Raw genomic sequence first — 18614 nt, forward strand, 5'->3', positions numbered from 1 at the left:
ACCACTTCATTTTCCTCTAAGCCATTAAAATCATACATTCATAGAAGAATTCATGGCAGCGTACTCCACTCACAAAAATCGACAATAAAATGTTCAAGTTATCGAAAACTACAGACATAAACTTTGTGCTTGTCGATATTTTCAAAAACATAAAGAATATGGCAACTGGCATTTATATTCATTAATATCAAACAATTGTTTTGAATGCATAACGATCCCAACTTCAAACTTATATCTCCAGTGTAAATATGTAAATCTCCCTAGAATTTCATGCAGCGAAGATGCAACCAATTTATGTGAACCACTTACAATTAGTCGGTGACATCGTTACAGATATGTTTCTAGTAATCACTGGAAAGCAACGGAGAGTACTTTCAAGTAAAAGAGAAGCGGTAGTATCCGATTACGCAAAACAAATACAATTACGTCCTGTTGAACTTTTCCGTTCTCAGAGTTAAAAGAAATCCTCTCTTCCGTGGTCGATTGCCTTTGACGATAATCGGGACGAAGTCAATTCGTTAGGTATAAAAAGAAATCATTAAGATTACTGAGGCTGTGCAAAGAGGGGAAGAATATTAGATAAATAGCGGAGATTGAAAGCCAGATTAATACAGTTAACGGAATATAAAATATAAAATACTAGTTGCACCCCGCGCTGTCACCCACGTGGAATACTATTTATTTTATGTCGTTTGCGTTCGACTGACAGTTCAACCTTCGTGAAACAGTCAGTGACTGTCTTTTGTTTTCCGTAAGAGACGTTTCAATCGATATTTCTCATTCTTTATGTACAAATATTCAAATTTCGAACTGAAACCTTATTTTTATCGAAATAAAATATAGTCTCTGTCCTTCTTCAGGATGGAATCTATCTCGTTGCCAATTTTTATCGAAATCTGTTCAGCAATTCAGGCGTGAAACGGTAACAAACAAAGAGACAGTTACTTTCGCATTAATAATACTAGTATGGATTTAATTCGCTAACGACATGAGTTTAACAACACAATCAGACATTCACCCTTACAGGCTTCTACACACCTATCTGTACAAGATTCAAGACCATAAAACCAAAGTCTTCCTCATAGATATCCACATTCACCTACCTGAGCAGAGCCTCAATAATTGCGAACTGTAACCGCAGTGATAACTATCAATACTCTCCCCTGACAAATCCTATTCAAATCGATTCGATCCTACAAATCTTCGAACCAGTGTCTCATACCCCCTCATCCCCTCCGCCATCAGTAAACATTCGTATAAAGAAAACAAGTAAAAAATAAGAAGATGAAAAAATATTTCAGATCGGCCGGGACTGAAAGGACTGGCGGAAATCACGAGACTGTCACAGGCGGTAATCAGGGCGCTGAGGTCGGAACTCGACCGTAATCACGTGTCGCCGATAAAAGGCGACGTGACGGTGTGCGACGCGATCCTGGCGAAGATCCCCCAGCTGCGGGAGATCTCTCTGCTGCACATGGACGCCCTCGCCAAGCTGAAACGGTCGCAGCCGCACCTCGACTTTCCGGCCCTCCACAAAGAGCTTTTCAGCGTCGACAGCTGAACGATCGACGCGGCGCAGGGCGTCCCGACGCTGACGAACAAAGCGGTACGCGAGTAGCGCCGGGCCTTGCTCTGTCAAGGTGAGTTCCACCGTCCGGAAAGGAAACGATCGGAGAAGGCGATCCGCGTCGATGACGGTGATGGTCGCGTCGACGCTACCTAGGAAGTGTCGCTTAGGCGTGCTTAGGGCCGATCGAAACGTCGAAGGGCGCGATGAACATTGTGCGTGCGACGAACGAGCTTGTCGTTTTCGTTTACGTTTTTCCGTTCGTTCTTAGAAATTCACAGCCACGAGCGCGCTGTTCTTTTGTCGTACTATTATGCTTACGTACTTTCGTCTCTATTAGCTTTAACCGAACATTCACGATCCGAACGTGAAACGATGTGAGTTCATCCTTCAATACAAGGATTTTTAATTTATGGACGTCGCTGTTTCGTTACTGTATACGATTAAACAGAATTTTAACCCTCTATCGCATGCGAAACCTTTTAACAAATTACGTTGAAGAAATTTGATAGGATTTGGACGCTTTCTTACGGAGGACACAATCCTCCAGATTCTTTTATTAATAATCCAGCCCACGTTATCGAGAAAATAGTTTCTGTACCGTACCATGAACTCGAATTCGATAGAGGGTAATTCCACGTGTTACTTTTAAGTACAAAGGGAATCCACCTCGATTAGAGCCAAGCGGCTTCTTTGTTTTCGTAATTCTTATGGGAGATTCCGTTTCTCGCTCGTCGCTTGCACGATCTTCCTTCGAGCCCTTCGACTCGGCACGACTTAAGATCCTCGAACGATCGCAGCCCATCGATACGCGAGCAATCGAACATCTCGACGCAAAGACGGTTGCCGTTAGGTCGCGCAGTATTGTACATAATATTCCGTTCGTCGTGTCGTAGTCGTCGTCGTCTATATATATTTACGAAAATGTATGACGATAGCGCAGACCCGTTTCATAACCGAGATAATGAAATCTTACTCTTATCTGTAAGACCCGCGCAACCCGATTTTCAACGATTGCCCCCAGACTTTGTCTGAGCTCGATGTTACGGATCTTAAAATAACGCGCGAGCGGAAAACGGCTCCGATGAGCCGCCTAACCAGCGGGGAAACAAGTAACTGTCACTTCGCTTCTCATCTTGGTAGCCGCAATTGTTGTAAGTTAATCATCGTCTAACTCCTTTTTAATCGCTTTTCGTTTTCGTTCGTACGGAAAGCGCGTAACTTGTACTTTTTTCGGTCAGAAACTGCGTTACTAGTACTATTATTATTAATATTAATATTATTATTACTATTACTGTTACTATTATAATTCTTATTATTATTACGATTATCATAATATATTTTATTTTTTTTTCCTTTTTGATTATTCTATTTTTCTTTTTCGTTTCGTTTTTGAAAGCTTTTTCGTTCTTCTTTTCTCTCTTTCACGTGTACAAAATGCGATAGGATAATTCGTGTTAAGTTTTATTTGTTTTTTTTTTCTTTCTTTCTGCAATGGTTATTAGTCGTACTCGTTAAGTGAAAGTTACCTTTTTTTCCGGGGGGAGTTTCTGAGAGAAAAATACAGGGTTCGCTCGAGGAAACCGGGGTTTTCGAGCGACGAAACACGAAACGACGCGGGAAGAACAGTCTACCGGGTTCTTAGGCGCTCGGTTATTATTATTCGTGGTTCTCATCGAGGATAACGCTTAATTTATTCGCAGCTTAAAATTTTCCAAGGTAAATGTTAAACGTTACCCCTAGGTTCTCGACGTTCGATCCAATTTATCGTTGCGTATCGGAAATAAAAGTTACATAATTTAAATGTCCCCTTAGTGCGACTTTTGTAAAGAGAAAAATAATAATAAAGCCTAACCTATGAAGGTCTGTAGGAAAAATACAAGGTTCTTTTAATCTCGATCGAACTCGTTCCAATATCGAATTTTATCCTAATCGCGTACCAATTATTACGCAGTTTTGGTTTTAGCGTGGAGCTGCACAAAAGTACATATTGTACAAAATGTGACATGTACATATTGTATAAAATAATCGCGTAAAACTGATCCGAAGACGAGAATGTCGTTTCCGGATCGATTCGTCGGGTCATCGAATATGGGTTTTCCGTCTAAGAACCCGGTAGGCAATTCTTGAGATCGGTACGTGCCGAATGGCGTCCCGTAACCGCGTCGAGTTACATGTTTTCTAAGCGTCGAAAGTTACTTGTTTCTTATACAGAGCGATTCCTTCCTAGGGAGCGTCGAGCGGAGCGCGTGCGAAAAACACAGCAGGATCGTAGGAGGAAAAATGCGACAAAAAGCGTAGGGGAACGGACGTGTGTCGAGGCAATCAGAACGGTAATGGATGATCGCGGGACCGTTTGCAATAGCCTTTCATTATCTCAAACTAAACCAGAAGAACACAAATAAAAACGTACGAAAACACTGAATGACAAAAGAAATTATTTGTGCACCGATGGGGATTCATGGAAAAATTTAATGCAAAATTACCGATCGTCTTAATCGTTTAACGTTCGTTTTTCTGTTCGAAGTTGACGTTTAACGATAACGCTAGGTTTACGGAGTTGTGTTGAGTATGTAACCACTTATGCTGATTTTTATACGTATAAAGAGCATTTATTCAAATTTACTTTTGCCTGAGGCTTCTAATTAGTTTGAATAAATTGACTTCACTCGTGGAAGCATTACGTTAGTAATAGAAGTCTGATAAGTAGACTGCGAATGTTTTTGCAACTATAGCAAGTCGAAATATTGAAGCATGAATATATGACACAAAAATATATATAGTATCAACAATAGCGTACACGTTATACCGTTTAGAAAGTAAAACACACTTTCATTTGAGTTTCAATTCTCTTTCTGTATCTGTGAAAATATGAATTGGCATAAAGGTCTGGAATCTACTGATAAGAAATCTCCCTAAACCTAGAATTAAAAATACTCACGAATTTTTAAGTCATTCGATGAGTTTATTCAGTGACATTTTCATCTTTAATTCAAATCGATAGAAGAATGCGATAGAGTCACGAATAGACTCTCGTACGTTAGGCGGTTAATCCTTGCTAATGAGATTCGATTCAGCAGGAAAGAATCGTCAGTCGCGATATCCACAGTGAAAAAACGATGAATCGTTAAAGAATCGTCGCCCAATGCTTGGGAATGGAGCCGATTCGACTCGAAATTAAGGTTTCACCGACGAACAAATTCCTGTAAACTCCTCGAGGTGAAGGATACGTTCCACTTGGTCTGACCATGCCGGGAGCCATCTACTTGCGTTCTTTTGGCCTCGATCGACGAGACGTCGCGTCCGCGGGTGACGCCGCAGCGGAGGGAGGAAAATATTAATCGAAAAGCAAACACACGACTCGTCATTGACTGAATAGTTCTATTACTCGCGGTGCTTACGACAGGGAGCAAAAGAGGTACAAGCGTTTAACCGTATATTCGTCTCCTTTCTGTTGCAGATTATTTCCTTCGTAATGAACGTATTGGGCCTTAAATAAACATAACATTGTTATATATATATAAAGTATACATAAAAAAAAGCAACATAAAGTATATATGAAAGATATATAGAAGTATATATATATACATACATATATATATACACACAGATATAAAATATATTATATATATATATATATATAGAAAGAGAGAGAGAGAGAGTGTGCGTGTGTGAGCGAGTGTGTGCGAGAGTGAGCGTGCGAGAAAATTAAAACCTGCGAGCGAGAGAGGGAGCGAGTGCGTCTTGTGCGAGTTGTTAGAGTAAGAAACGATAATCGCATGAAAGAGAGACGAGACGACAGGTAAATAAAATTGAATAGGCGAGCGAAAGGAGGTCTGCGTGTGATAGTAGTGAAATATACGAGAGACGAAAGTGCGCGAGAGCGAGCGTAAGGGACGGAGTGAGAGACAGGGAGAGAGAGACAGGGAGAGAGAGAGAGCGAGAGGAAACTGAGAATATCGGTTGTTACGATACATACATAAAAAAAAAGTATATATTGTATTAATTAAAGTAAAGCAAAAAAATGTGGTTAAAGGGCCCTGCCAGAACGGTCCACGGACGACGCATATGTGCACACACGTATATAGTATACATATATATAATATATATATCTCTATACAACGGGGGACTGGCGTGTACGGATGAATTATGGTCGGACCCGTCGCAACGCGACATAGATACCGGAATAACATTTAAACGCAAAAACGGTGCAAAAAAAAAAAAGTGAATATAACCCGATGAAATAGCGTCGACGAAGGGACTGACACGTCCAACTTCGCGAGTAGTGGTTCGCATAGTTCCCTCTGAGCTACTTTAGACTGTATATGTATAAAAACACACAAAAACACACATACACATTCACACACGTACATACGAGGAAATACATTGTGTACACATATTAAAAGGGCGACAAAAAAAAAAAAGAAAAACTAGCACGTGCCACGACGGGACGACCACGATTCGACGGTCCCCGCGCGCTTAAAATGGAATTTAAGAGACTCACCCACCACCGCCACCACCGCCACCATCATCCCCTAAGAAAAAAAAACAAATAAAAAAAAAATGGCAAAGCACAGCGAGAAAAAAAAGTGAACACAAAAGAAGAAAACGTTAGGGAAACAAAAAGAGAACTCGTACGCCAGGTACGAAACGAAACAAGTGAAAACGAAAAGATAAACCGAATTTTTGTCCCTGGACCGGGGTCTGGCCGGCTCACGGAGGCAACACGTGAAAATGAACACTGGCACACGGATACACACACACGATATACACACACCCGCAGCGAGACTAAACGACTAACGATACTTTTACATACACGAGCCTGCGCGAGCGCGTAGTTAGAGGTTTAATCGAGGGTAACAATTATGTGCGCATTATAAACGTTTTGGTACTGTACGGCACTGTATGACGCGTCTCTTTATACGTAAACCACGTACTTCTTAACTAAATAATAATATCCATCGCCCGCGGTGAAAATAAAAAGCCTCTCGAAGCGTTTTTTACGCACCGTTACCGGCTTTCCTCGCTTTCGTCGGCCGGATGCTGATGAGCCGATCATCTACGCGTATAGGACGGGCCTACGCCAATGCGATCTTCGACGATATAAATCGATTCGATACTGCGAACGCTCCTTACACGAATTGTTTCACTCTTTTCATTTTCGATGCGTTGCTTTGCTGTAGAATTTTGATTTAATTGGAAATAAATTAATGATAGAGTTTTTAAATGATAAATCTGATCGTTGTAATACAGTAATAGCTACAAATGGATTCTATTTAACTCATCTATCGCTCGAAGAATATTCATTGAAAATTTTCTTTCAAATTAAAATGATTTATTGAAATTGCCTTCATGTTTAAATAAATAGTGCCTGTTTCATTAAGAAATTAAGGAAATAGTTTCCGAAATGCTGGTCAAAAGTGATTGAAAATTATTTAGGTAAAGACATATTTAACATTATACGAGGATCTCGTCGTTTTGATAATAATAAAATTCTAATTAAATGTCTGTAGCCCGTTGGATGAATTTCAATAATGTACTCGCTGGTTCTCATCTGAATTAGATTTATATTTACCACTTTCGCGATACATTAATTGTGAAAAGCAAAGGATGCTGTAGTTAATTCCAAAATTAATTAAAAATGTAGCATAGCAGTGCCCAACAAATTTTTTCGAATGCATACAGCACACTTTTAGATCTACACTGTGTTTCTAAGCAGTCAACGCATCGAATTGACTAATTATGGGATTAATACTCGATCATCGTATTCGAAGACACCAGATTTAATCGTTTGCGCTATCGTTCCGTACCCCGGTTCCATTTTCCTCTACAACTAAGGAGATTCTAGCAACGTAAACATTAATCTAGAAAATACTGTACTCGCTTATTACCAAGTGTCGTCTAAGCCCTCTCTGTAATCATCGCGTGAGCTTCATAAAATGAACTCGAGAGGAACTAGAAATTCTATAAACAACACTAACGGCGCAAAGAATTAAATCTACCCCAAGAAATCACTTCTCAAAATACTAATCCCTTTTCAAGGAGTGAAACAGAGCGTTTCGTTGGAAAAACACTTTCCTCGCTGCGAAGGACTACTCGAACAGAGATGAGCACAAAATTTATATCTAGAATAAATCACAAATACCAACCAACTTGTTACTCTCAAAAGAAAACTCAGAGCTATAGATTGAAATAATTGCAATACTGAAATAATCTACCCCTTCGGAAATAATAAATCGCTCCAACTTAGTTTCATTCCTTGTACCATTTATTTCCATAAAATTTTGCTTATCTCTAAAGTGAATGGGAAGCTCTCAGCGACGAATTTCGTCGAAAATCGCGTCGGTTGGCTCCTCGAACCGTGAGAAGACACTTCGTGGATTCCGATCAACGTCATGACGATCAACGACCAATAGTTTCCCCTTTCGAGAGACGTCGTTTGTCGCGGCCGCGTGTTTCACTTCGCTGTTAAGTCCGTTTTTTGTACGCGATCAACGATTCCACGGTTAAACACATTAGTTAGTTGCGTAGGGCTCGCCCGGTTCTAGCGCGAGACGAACCGAGGCGGACCGACCGATATTGTTGGCGATTTATCGTTAGACGCTTAGAGTACGAAAGTGATTCGGGGGCGGCGCGTTGTTTTTAGGGGAGGAATTCCCGGCGTTTTCGACTTTCTATATGGATTACGAGTTTCTAGCTCCGTTTGCTCCGAGGATCGCTCTCTCGATACACGGGGAAGCCCTGTTTTTTCGTCGCAGATTCCCCGTGGGTGTTGGTTTGCGTCGCGACGTTCTTCGCGGCTCGATCCGTTCCGTGCCCGTCGAGATCCGGATTGTACGAACTGTCGTGTCGATTGGCGGGAGAAGGTATAGTTGAATACAGACTTTCATCAATTTCAAACGAATATAATCGACTAAACGATACAGAAGAACCTGAGGCTAAATCTGGACAAATCCGTCGGAGTTGTTGGGTATTCGAAAATTTGACTCCGCGGATGATAGACACGTCAATTGGTAATTCACGAACACGGTGATAAATACGGATCGATTATCCACGCGATAAAGATCAATGAAATTTCCCGCGTTGTACGAGGCAACGCGTGCCACCTATTCAACTATACCGTTCCCTCTGCGCGCGCTCGAACGCCAGCTCTCGAGAACGTCGATTTAGCCGAGTTTTAACGCTAAGTTCGAGTTTTCTGTAGCGCACCGCGAGCTTGGCCGATACTTTACAGTAAAGTGTCCTCCCACGATTTTTAGCGCAGCTTAGCAGACCGCGTAGCGTGACCGTAGCCGATAGAAACGTACAAACGTTTTTTAGATAAGTTTTCACCGTAAAGTATCGTCCGCGGCTCGAACGAGAAAAAGAACTCTTATTCTCTTCTCTTATTGTAATTTAGCGTGACGCTTGATCCCTGAAGCGGGAGCCGATCGATCCACGGTACTATCGACTATTTTTTTTACACATACCAGAGGGACGGGGGAAGGAGGATTCGTCTCGCGTGTAGCATCGAATGTTTCTATCGCTGGTCGCGTTATCGTCGACGATCCTTGGACGTGTTGTCGCTTCAGGGATTTCAGTTTTTAATCATCACTTCTAATCCATCGAAGGAGTCGAGCGACGTATCGAGAAGAACCGGGAGGGAGGGGGAGCACAGGGGAGAGATACGAGGGGAGGAAATAGCGTAGACGAACGATTAGCGTCGAGAAAAATATTTTTCTCGACGCGAGGGGTGAGGGCTGGAGCGAGAGAGAGAACTTGGGGGTGAAAATGACGAATAAGCGAGCGAGAGGGTTGCGGGTATATCGCATAAGGGTGGATTGGGGGTAGAAAGAAGGGAAAAATGGGACAAGAAGAGGGCTCGACGAGAGCGATGGCGAATCCGTCACGGTGCGCCGACTGACACGTTTTCGGACGGTTTAAATAATACTTATAGCGAAATTAAGAAATGCATATTATTCTGCCGATTAACGAGTAAGTGCGTAGAATTCGTTTAACTGTAGATAAAACACGTACACAGTCACGTACGCGCGAGTGCAAGATACATTACCACCTGTAATCGTTCACCCACCAACCACCCACCCATGTGTACACTGCGTACAAACACACGTACACACATACGACACGCATACACACACAGGAACACCGAACACAATTACACGATTACACGTCGAAGATAACCGAGGGGACGGTTAAGAGAAACAAGAAAAAAAAATAATAACAAAAAAAAAGTAAGAAAAAAACGAAACGAATGGAGGAGAGAAAGTGATGGGAGAGAAAGTGAGAGAGTTAAAGAAATAAAAATGCAAAACAGACACACACACAAAGGCGCAACACGTACACGCGCACGCACGTTGCAATTAGACGTTATTATCGCAATTTGGAGTTAAATTTTATAATATATAATATATAAAAATATATATATAATAAATAAAAGTTGACGGATAATATAGTTATATTAAATATCGATTAAAAAAAAAAAAAAGTAATAATAAAAGTGTGGGAGCGTATCTTTTTTAGGGTGGCGCGACACACGCGCTATCGACACTCTCCCTATCCTCGATCCTTCGACATTCTCGATCCCTCTTTCGGGAATTTCGTATTTTTTGTCGATCCACCAACACATTTCATGACATTTTTATCTTTCTCGAGAACTGATGTCACCACGGAAATGAAAGTTATGGAAAGTTATGGTCAAGATTTATTTAATTTCCAATGCATGGACTCCAATTTATTATACAACTCTCATTAATTTCTCCCGTTTTCTCCTATTCAGTATTTATCAGTATTTACACCAGAGTTTTCCGATGAATAGATTGTTCAGATCAATTTTAAATACATAAGCGACAATAAATCATTTATTGGAAATATTTTACGCGAGGCACGTAGCATATGTTTAAACATTTTTGACTGATGGCTTTGACAAAAAACTGTTGTTATCATACAACGTATTAGACCGTAAAATTCCTATTGAATCTAAACAATAAAAACTTTATGAATATGTAAGATATAAATATTACTTTGATATTTCGAGACAGGTGTGGGGGTGGCATCAATCAGTGTTACAAAATATTTAAAAATATCTTACTAGTAAATTGAATTGTCAAATTTATCGCTCATTCCAGCAAACATTTTATTCAATACCTTTGAAATCAATTGTACGAAATGCAATATTCGGAAGACTGCCACAACGTAAATCTATCGTTACCTCATTCTATCTAATTTTCATAATTTACTCGTTTAAAAAACACCGACAATGTTCATTTCAAACTTCAATCACACATCATATGCGAATGATTTACTGTACACAACAGTAGAATCTAGTATTACACTAATAGAGCATACAATATTTATTAGACATTATATTCACGTTCCAATAACACTTCACAATAATTAGATGAACTATGTAGACCTCTGACCAAGAGAAAATATTCGAAGCTAAGTCATTTGGTTGATTATGTAATAAACATGACAATTTTAAATGGTCTGAAACTAACATAATGATGAAATGTTTATCTAGTTTGGGAACTTCTTAAAATTTTATTGCCATTTATAAATACGTTTATTCATGTTGTACAAATATATGAAATAGTAATTACTATTCATACTGTGTCATACTATGATATTTTTAGGAGTAAATTAATCGAATATTCGTATAAATTTTTATTTTACAGAGAACAACCAAGAATTTTATGATCAGTAAGTAGTAAAGCAGAAGTTATTAAATTCAATAATCCTAAAATTCAAGATGGCGAAGGTACGTTATGTTCTTTCTTTAATTGTATAACTTTATTGTGACTGTGTTGTTATGTTTTCTACAAGTTTATTTGAGAGAAGAAACCTTTTCACTTTTGACTTTTCCGTTAATGTGAGTTAATTTCAATTTTGAAATGATCAATAAAATCCAAAACATGTAGTTCTATAGAAATCACTGAAGAGGGCGTTTTCCAGTGGAGTGAAGGTCGCTGACAATGAGCTCATATACTAGTCGTAACATGACGTGAGAAGATTTACGAATTTCATTAAAATTATTTATATTTTAATAATTTTTCATCGATCATGTGTTTACAGAACAGCAAAAATATTTAGATATACATTCAAAATCAGAACGTTAAGGCTTATTTAAGTTATTGTGTACTACTTTGAGGTTATGTTTATGACAAATAATTTTTGCTATACGTCAAATAAGTTTTGTTTTTGTACGCAGCCTGAAGATATCAGCAGGAGCAGTAGTATGCGACGAAAGTATTTTAAAAGGGGACATTACCATAGGTCCAAAAACTTTGATACATCCAAGAGCCAGTATTATTGCAGAGGCTGGTCCAATTATAATAGGTGAAGGGAATATCATTGAGGAAATGGCAACAATAATAAACAGGTAATATAAGGTGCCTAGAAATTTAAGGCTGAATTTTGCATTGCTTCCTCTATTAAAATTAAATGTTTATTATATTATAGACTACCACCAGATGCACCTAAGCCAACAACAGTCCCGGTACAGATAGTGGGCAGTTACAATGTATTTGAGGCAGACTCTACTTGTGAATCTTTCAAAGTTGGAGACAACAACATTTTAGAAAGCAAAGGTTGTTATATTAAATAACAAATTAAAAACATACATATTTTCCTGTTACTTAACTAGAAGTAATTCTTTAACTTTCAGCATTTGTTGGTCGTGATGTTGAATTGACTAATGGCTGTGTCATAGGAGCATCATGTTCAGTGACAGAACCAGAAGCAATACCTGAGAATACTATAATATATGGTAGCGAGTGTCAACGTAGAGAAATGTATGATAAACCATACGTAAGTGTTTGTCTAATTCTCAATTATGTTATTAGTAGCATATTACTGGAGCCTGTTAACTGTGTACTCTTTTTCATTTCAGCCTCAGATAGGCCAGTTAGATTTCTTATTAAAGTTTCTGCCAAACTATCATCATCTCCGAAAGCCTAATATGAAACCTATGAAGAAAGGAGGTGGAATATGATTCTCTACTAACTTATTAAACAGTTCATTGGTGTACTTGCAATATGATATAGTATTACAAAAAATAATTTGAATATTTTGTTCAGGCAATGTTGAATTAAATATGCATTAATTTTATAAGTTCAAAACTAATTAGCAGAGTATTAAATTTATATTTATTTGTCATATTTTTATTTATTATTATTTAATAAATTCTAACACTGTACCACCTTTTAAAAATGTTACTATCCAAGGCTTGCTTTTCAAATACGCGCAATTAGTTAGGTTAGTTATCAGCGAATATCATAGCACAAACTAACAGTACTAGATATAAGAGCGACTATTTTACTAATATCTAAGGATAGACAGAACTTGAAATATACTTTCAAGAATTTAGAGATTCCTTAAACAGTGAAAAGAAATTCTAAAAACTGTAGCATACTTGATACAGATTTCCCATGAACAAGATACACACGATAGATCGCGGCCGATTTGTTCAAATTATTTGACATTACGATTATTTGTATTACACGATTACCAATGATATAATTAACACCTATTGACTGTCTCGCAATGTAACAGTTTTAACAAGAAAAAGTGTCAAAATTTTAAATTATGACCTATTACAAATAACCGTCTAATCCTTCATTTTAAACAGTTGAACTGCAGGAGAACTGATGTGAAAATACAAACTCGTTAAAGTAGTACTTATCGCATACTCTATATTTCATGTAAGTCTCTTTACCTGTTTCAAGCAGGATGTATTCTTTTTTCATTAAGAAGCTTCATTAATTGCGAAACACTATTTAAAATATACTTTCTTCTTGTTAAACACCCCGTCAAACTTCGCACCACTTCACATTTCCTACAGCTTTCTTGTTCACGTAAGCGACTGCTAGATAGCAGCAGCAAACGGTCCAACGATGCAGCGGCGCGGTAAAAAATCAAATATTGAGTAAAATATAATTTAATTATGATGATTATATGTGTAATCACGCAGTAACTATACCGTTCAATGATTTATATTATACACATAATTATGTGATTTTTATAAAAGCTTCTTTGCTAATAAAGTGCAATATAAAACTATTGACGAATCGAAAAACTCAAGAGAATTAGAATGTAATGAAAAGATAGAATTCGGTAAAAGGAAAACAAAGTAATATTAGATTTATTTTCTGTCGTTTGATTTTCTAAGATAATAATTGGTAATCCAAAAGAATAGGAATATAATATGCAAAACTCTAAATGATTTAAATTCATCTAAAAGGAGAATACAATAAAACAAATTTTGTCTGGATAGAAATTAAAATCACATAAAAGGTTTGAGAAGTCATTAGAGATTTTAACAGACGTTTAATTTTAAACTGTTCACGTCACGATACCGACTCTTCGAATCGCGAATTGGTAATTGACTTTTCGACTCCCCTTGTATTTTATTTGTTTATTCCAGTTTGTCCCGACATTTTGAGCAACCCTGTATTTCTCGGAAAGCTGAAAGGCCGAGGGAAACGGCGCACAATCGGCAAATCTGTGTGCGTGGCCGATGCGACAAGTTAATGTAACTTGATGTTTCTCCTTCTCGTCGTTCTTCGCCGAGCGAACTCTCCGGAGAATCCAGCGGCACAATGCTAAACGCTACACCTATGAATATGAATTAGCGTCTCGTCGAGGGGGTTGGATGCGAACCATTTACCGTTTCCGTCAGCTTAACCGCGCACCGCAGTGACTCTCAATGCCTCCACCGCTTAAACTGCAAATGTGCGAATCGTGTTGCCGCGTAATTTGCCCGAATACATTTAATGTTGACACGTAAAGCATTTTTCTTTCTTTTTATTATTTCCAAACTAGCGATATCCTGTGAGGATATTTTTTGTGAAAAATAACAAAAAATGGAGTTAAATCTATTAATTACATAGTTGAACCTCTTGTATATTTTTTTGTTTTATCTTTCACAAAGTTTATGATACATAGATGTTATTTACACGTTTGTGAATTCATTGGTATTGCAATTAAGTACCAAGTAACTGTGCAAAATATGTAAAGTTTCTAGCTGCAATTGTTTGTGAATTCTACTTTATATATACATTTATAATTACTTATATAATTAATACTCGTATTTATTACAAGTTCTGTCTAAAATTGTATTCCTATTTGATTTATTAAAATTATTTTGAAAATCGTCTCCTACTTTTATCTTCGTTAACAGCATTTTTAGTTTTTAATAACTTAGTCGTGTACCTTTAATCGTCCATGGTAGAAATATCGAATAATTGTGATATCGTCAATATTGAACAATCCTGTTGTCGAGAAGCATAGCGTTTTCGAAAGGATGGCGAAAAGGAACCACAGTCGACAGCCATGGCGGTCGCGGGCTCCGCTTTATTTTAATGATCGCTCCTCGCAACCCCCTTCAACGTAACTCTTGTCGCGGAAAGTGGTGACCCGAGAGAGCTGTCATATTTTGACGTCCACGACGGACGTTCTGGTCCAGAAGGGGGAGACCGAGAAGAAAGGAGATTATTTTTCGTCGCGCTGGGAGTAGCAGAAATCAGTACGAAAGCGAGCTGCGCGAGGGTTGGGATGAGAAATCCCTAATGGCTCGGCAACTACGGATTCGCGGGAGTTTTTCTAGTCCCATCTGGAGGAACGAGCTCTTCGTCGACTCTGATTTCTTTTGGGGAGCGATCGTGTGTCGAACTTGACTCGTGGAAAACCGTTTCGGTGTAACTGTAGCGACTACCCTCGACCCCCTTTCAAATTTTGAAATATTCGTCTCCGGGAAAAATTTAAATCTATGATGTCCCTCTTTTTTCTTATATGCTGTGTCATAAAAGTGGATCTATTAAATCTTAAAGAATTCTGCATATTGTAGAAATGTAAGGTTGAATAAAGTCAATTTTTAAAATTTCGATAGACTACACCCCCTTTACAACTTATCTCTGTTACTTTCAGCCCTGGTCTCTATTCCATTGCATGGCTGGAAGATCATTTGACGGAAATTTAAATGAAGATTGAAGTTGATTTTTGATGTTCAATCTCAAAACGTCGTTCAAGTTTCACGAGGCGAGTGATTTCCATGGAAACCACGAAAATGTCCAGTGCGCCTGGAACTCGGGATCGAATTAAGTCGAATTTCAAACGAGAGCATATAAAAAGTTCTGTTAGAAGCCCAGAGAAGTATCCTTTAGATAAATATTAACATGAAAAGAAATTCCATGAGTTTACGTCTAAAGAAGATACCATTACTATTTTTTTTCTTCTCTCTTTTTTTTTAGAAAACTTCCTTTCGATGGCAGTTTCACTTAACAAGCCTAACGTAGACTATCGATCTACTTGGCTTAACACGTTGACTGCTAGATTAATACTCCTAAAAATTTCTACTATTTCTACTAAAACACCCCTAACAAAAAGCATCCCATTGCAGATTATTGTTTGCTTCCCCATAAATTCGTTCCTAGAAACGGTTAACGTTGAGCGCGGCCGTCGATGGACAGTCAGCCCCGGCGGAATACTTCCTCGATCATCGTCCGTCAACGTGCGATCATCAACACAGCGGCTCTCCTCGCCCTTCCAGAATTCGCTGTTGGAAATTGACGTCTGCAGACACGGGCGCCGCTTGTCGAGCTGCGAACGAGAGTGACGAGCGTTGCGAATCCGCGACTCGCTTAACGTGTCCATTGTGATCGCAAGTGGCAGGGTTGGAAACAGACGGGAGGGCGAAAAACGTCATGTACGTCGGCGGGATCGAGCGTAGAATTAATTCGATTTCGACACGGTCTGCCGTTGGATTCCGTAATTACTGGAGAAATATCGATTCGCGGCTGATTAGCCGATCCCCGTGTGCACTCCTTTAGCGCTGATTATCGCCGAATCAACGGAGAGCGTTTGCCGCAAACTTCGCGTGGACGAACGCGAGGATGAAAATATTATTGATGAATGGTTCTCAAAGTTTTGCTTTCTTCACAAATTTTTTTGCTACTCTTTCTTATTAATTTTATATACCGTTAGATGAAAGCTACGTCTGTATTTATGCATTCTACAATATTTATTTGAATTTATTTATTATTTCATCGCATCTCAACTTTTCGTTTTATGGAGTTAATCGATTCGTGCAATGAACGGTTCATTTGACGATGACTAACAATATTTTCAGTTCCCTTCTGAGCGATACCAACACCAGTATCGTGAACCACTACGTGTACTCTAATATGAATATTTGAAAGAAGATAAAATTAATTAGCCCTAAGAATCACCTTGATAACCATCCATTTTGTCATGCTGTTTACAGAGTCACCTCTGGTCCACCCTCTACTACAACACCGAGCCTTCGAATACCAAAACACTCCTGCACAAATCTCTTCCAATCTCCGTAATCGACGCTACTCGAGCCCCGAGAGTCATAATCCTCGGTAGCGGTTTCGGCTGACCGTAGTTTACAGGGCATCGTCGTCCGATCCGAATCAGATTCGTTTGTGGAATCGAAAATACTCTTGTCGCGACTGTGTATACAACGTCGCTGAAAAACGGTCGCTCCCCCGGCAGTCATGAGAGCAGCAATGAGATAAACGATTCAATCGCGACAATGAATAATACTCGAGCGACGGTTAAACGCAGGAGCGGATCGGATCGGGTCCGCCCACGAGGCTGTCCGAAGGGAAACCACCCGTAAAATCCAAAAGGGGTGCAGTGGAGCGGGAGCGGCAGGGGGCGCCAGGCGACTCTGTGACGCGATTATGCTAACGAAGTTATTCCATTGTAACGCTGTTTACAACGGCGCGCATTAAGGCTACACCGGAACAATAGCGCCCCTCGAACCCCCACCTCACCTCCGCCCATGCACAAAACCGGGGAATCCTCGAGAATCGTGCGGGCATTATACGCCTTGTTCCGAAAAGAAACAGCGCCGATGGTGGGTCCAAAAAAAAATTTGTAAACTTAACTTACGAGTAACGTAGGAGTCGCGAAGCTTGCGCTGGGTCCTGCTGATGGTTTTTCGCAGAAAGCGTGGATTCAGGGAAGATTGCTTTAAAATCTGAGGGTAATTGTTGGCTCGGAACTGTGGTTTACTGATCAAGGGTGATGGGATCCAATTGGAAGGCGTAGAATCTGAAGAGGGTGGAATAAAAAGGTTAAATGTAGAGAACCGTGTGGGTAATTTATAGGTATATCCACATTAACATATTTATAGAAAAGATTGAAGATTGTTGCAAGAAAATATTTTGAACCGAAGTGTACAAGGCAAAGGGAGATTGCCGAAAGCGTCAAAACACAATGAATACAAGGGTGGAAGAGGCGTCTGGTTACAGCCTGTCAGGGCGCCACTTGACTCGTATTTAACTTTCAAATATATTTTATGCCCTTTGCATCTTAATACTTTCATGGATTCGCTGTTCCATCCCTTAGCTCGCCTAATGCGCGAGCATTTTCGTTCCACTGAAATGCGCGTGACTTCGTATTGTTAAATAATACAACCCCCCTTATACGAACCGATACTAGCATGTTACCGTATTCTAATTTATTACTAAGTTACACATACAGTCAATTCCATTAATATTCGTACCATTTAGATTTATTAACGAAATTTGTCTAACTTCAATGACAGGGCGAATGTTTCCAATTTAATTTAGACAGAGCTCTTCAATGAATGCAGAGGTTACGAATACTTATTAGACTAACTATATATCTCGTTCAAGAGTTAAGAGACAATTTTGCTATGTATATGTCACACAACTATAATCCCTTAATTTTAATTGAAAAAATTAAAATATTTGTTAAATAGCTTATCTTTGATCAACGAAGAGTATCAGGCTCCACTTTATGTCACTCTCGAATTCACCACTGTCACATTTCATACATATATGAAATTCCGTGCACTATTTTCTCCATTTAAAACGATTCACCTACTCGATACACCACTCGAGACATCTTTATGTACCAACTTATATTCTGTGCTTCCCTATTCCTTCGTTCGTCAAACGGTAATAAACGGATCCTGATCGATGAGACTGTAAAATCCCAACGACGTGTGAGCTTTAATGGCCCCACGGCTTCGTTGCTCCGTCCCCTGTCAAATTTC

At 39.2% G+C, this 18614-nt stretch overlaps 2 protein-coding genes across 10 annotated transcripts in view; both read left to right on the plus strand.

Moving 5' to 3' along the window:
* Positions 1 to 11170, plus strand: part of LOC128877920 (probable nuclear hormone receptor HR3) — a 151684-nt gene extending 140514 nt beyond the window's left edge. For 8 of the 9 annotated variants that reach the window (XM_054125583.1, XM_054125601.1, XM_054125645.1 and 5 more), the window contains 2 exons: positions 1302 to 1640; positions 4648 to 11170. In XM_054125583.1, the coding sequence (XP_053981558.1) occupies positions 1302 to 1561 (260 nt within the window). In that variant the 3' untranslated portion in view covers positions 1562 to 1640; positions 4648 to 11170. The remainder of the gene's footprint in view (positions 1 to 1301; positions 1641 to 4647) is intronic. The other variant, XM_054125592.1, reaches the window with a different exon arrangement.
* Positions 11171 to 11473: 303 nt separating this feature from the next.
* On the plus strand, positions 11474 to 12761 carry LOC128878002 (dynactin subunit 6). The gene is made up of 5 exons (XM_054125747.1): positions 11474 to 11567; positions 11775 to 11945; positions 12026 to 12153; positions 12231 to 12373; positions 12456 to 12761. The coding sequence occupies exons 1-5, from the start codon at positions 11539 to 11541 to the stop codon at positions 12555 to 12557; spliced, it is 573 nt and encodes a 190-aa protein (XP_053981722.1). The 5' UTR covers positions 11474 to 11538; the 3' UTR covers positions 12558 to 12761.
* The last annotated feature ends 5853 nt before the right edge of the window (positions 12762 to 18614 follow it).

Source organism: Hylaeus volcanicus, chromosome 1 (assembly GCF_026283585.1).
Source record: "Hylaeus volcanicus isolate JK05 chromosome 1, UHH_iyHylVolc1.0_haploid, whole genome shotgun sequence".
Classification (NCBI taxonomy): Eukaryota; Metazoa; Arthropoda; class Insecta; order Hymenoptera; family Colletidae; genus Hylaeus; species Hylaeus volcanicus.

Bases quoted from the DNA above. Each gene is read 5' to 3' on its own strand.
- LOC128878002 (XM_054125747.1), top strand. From the start codon at position 11,539: ATGAGCTCATATACTAGTCGTAACATGAC. The intron at 12,154-12,230 runs GTTGTTATATTA...TTTAACTTTCAG, and splicing joins CAACATTTTAGAAAGCAAAG to CATTTGTTGGTCGTGATGTT. The intron at 12,374-12,455 runs GTAAGTGTTTGT...TTTTCATTTCAG, and splicing joins AAATGTATGATAAACCATAC to CCTCAGATAGGCCAGTTAGA.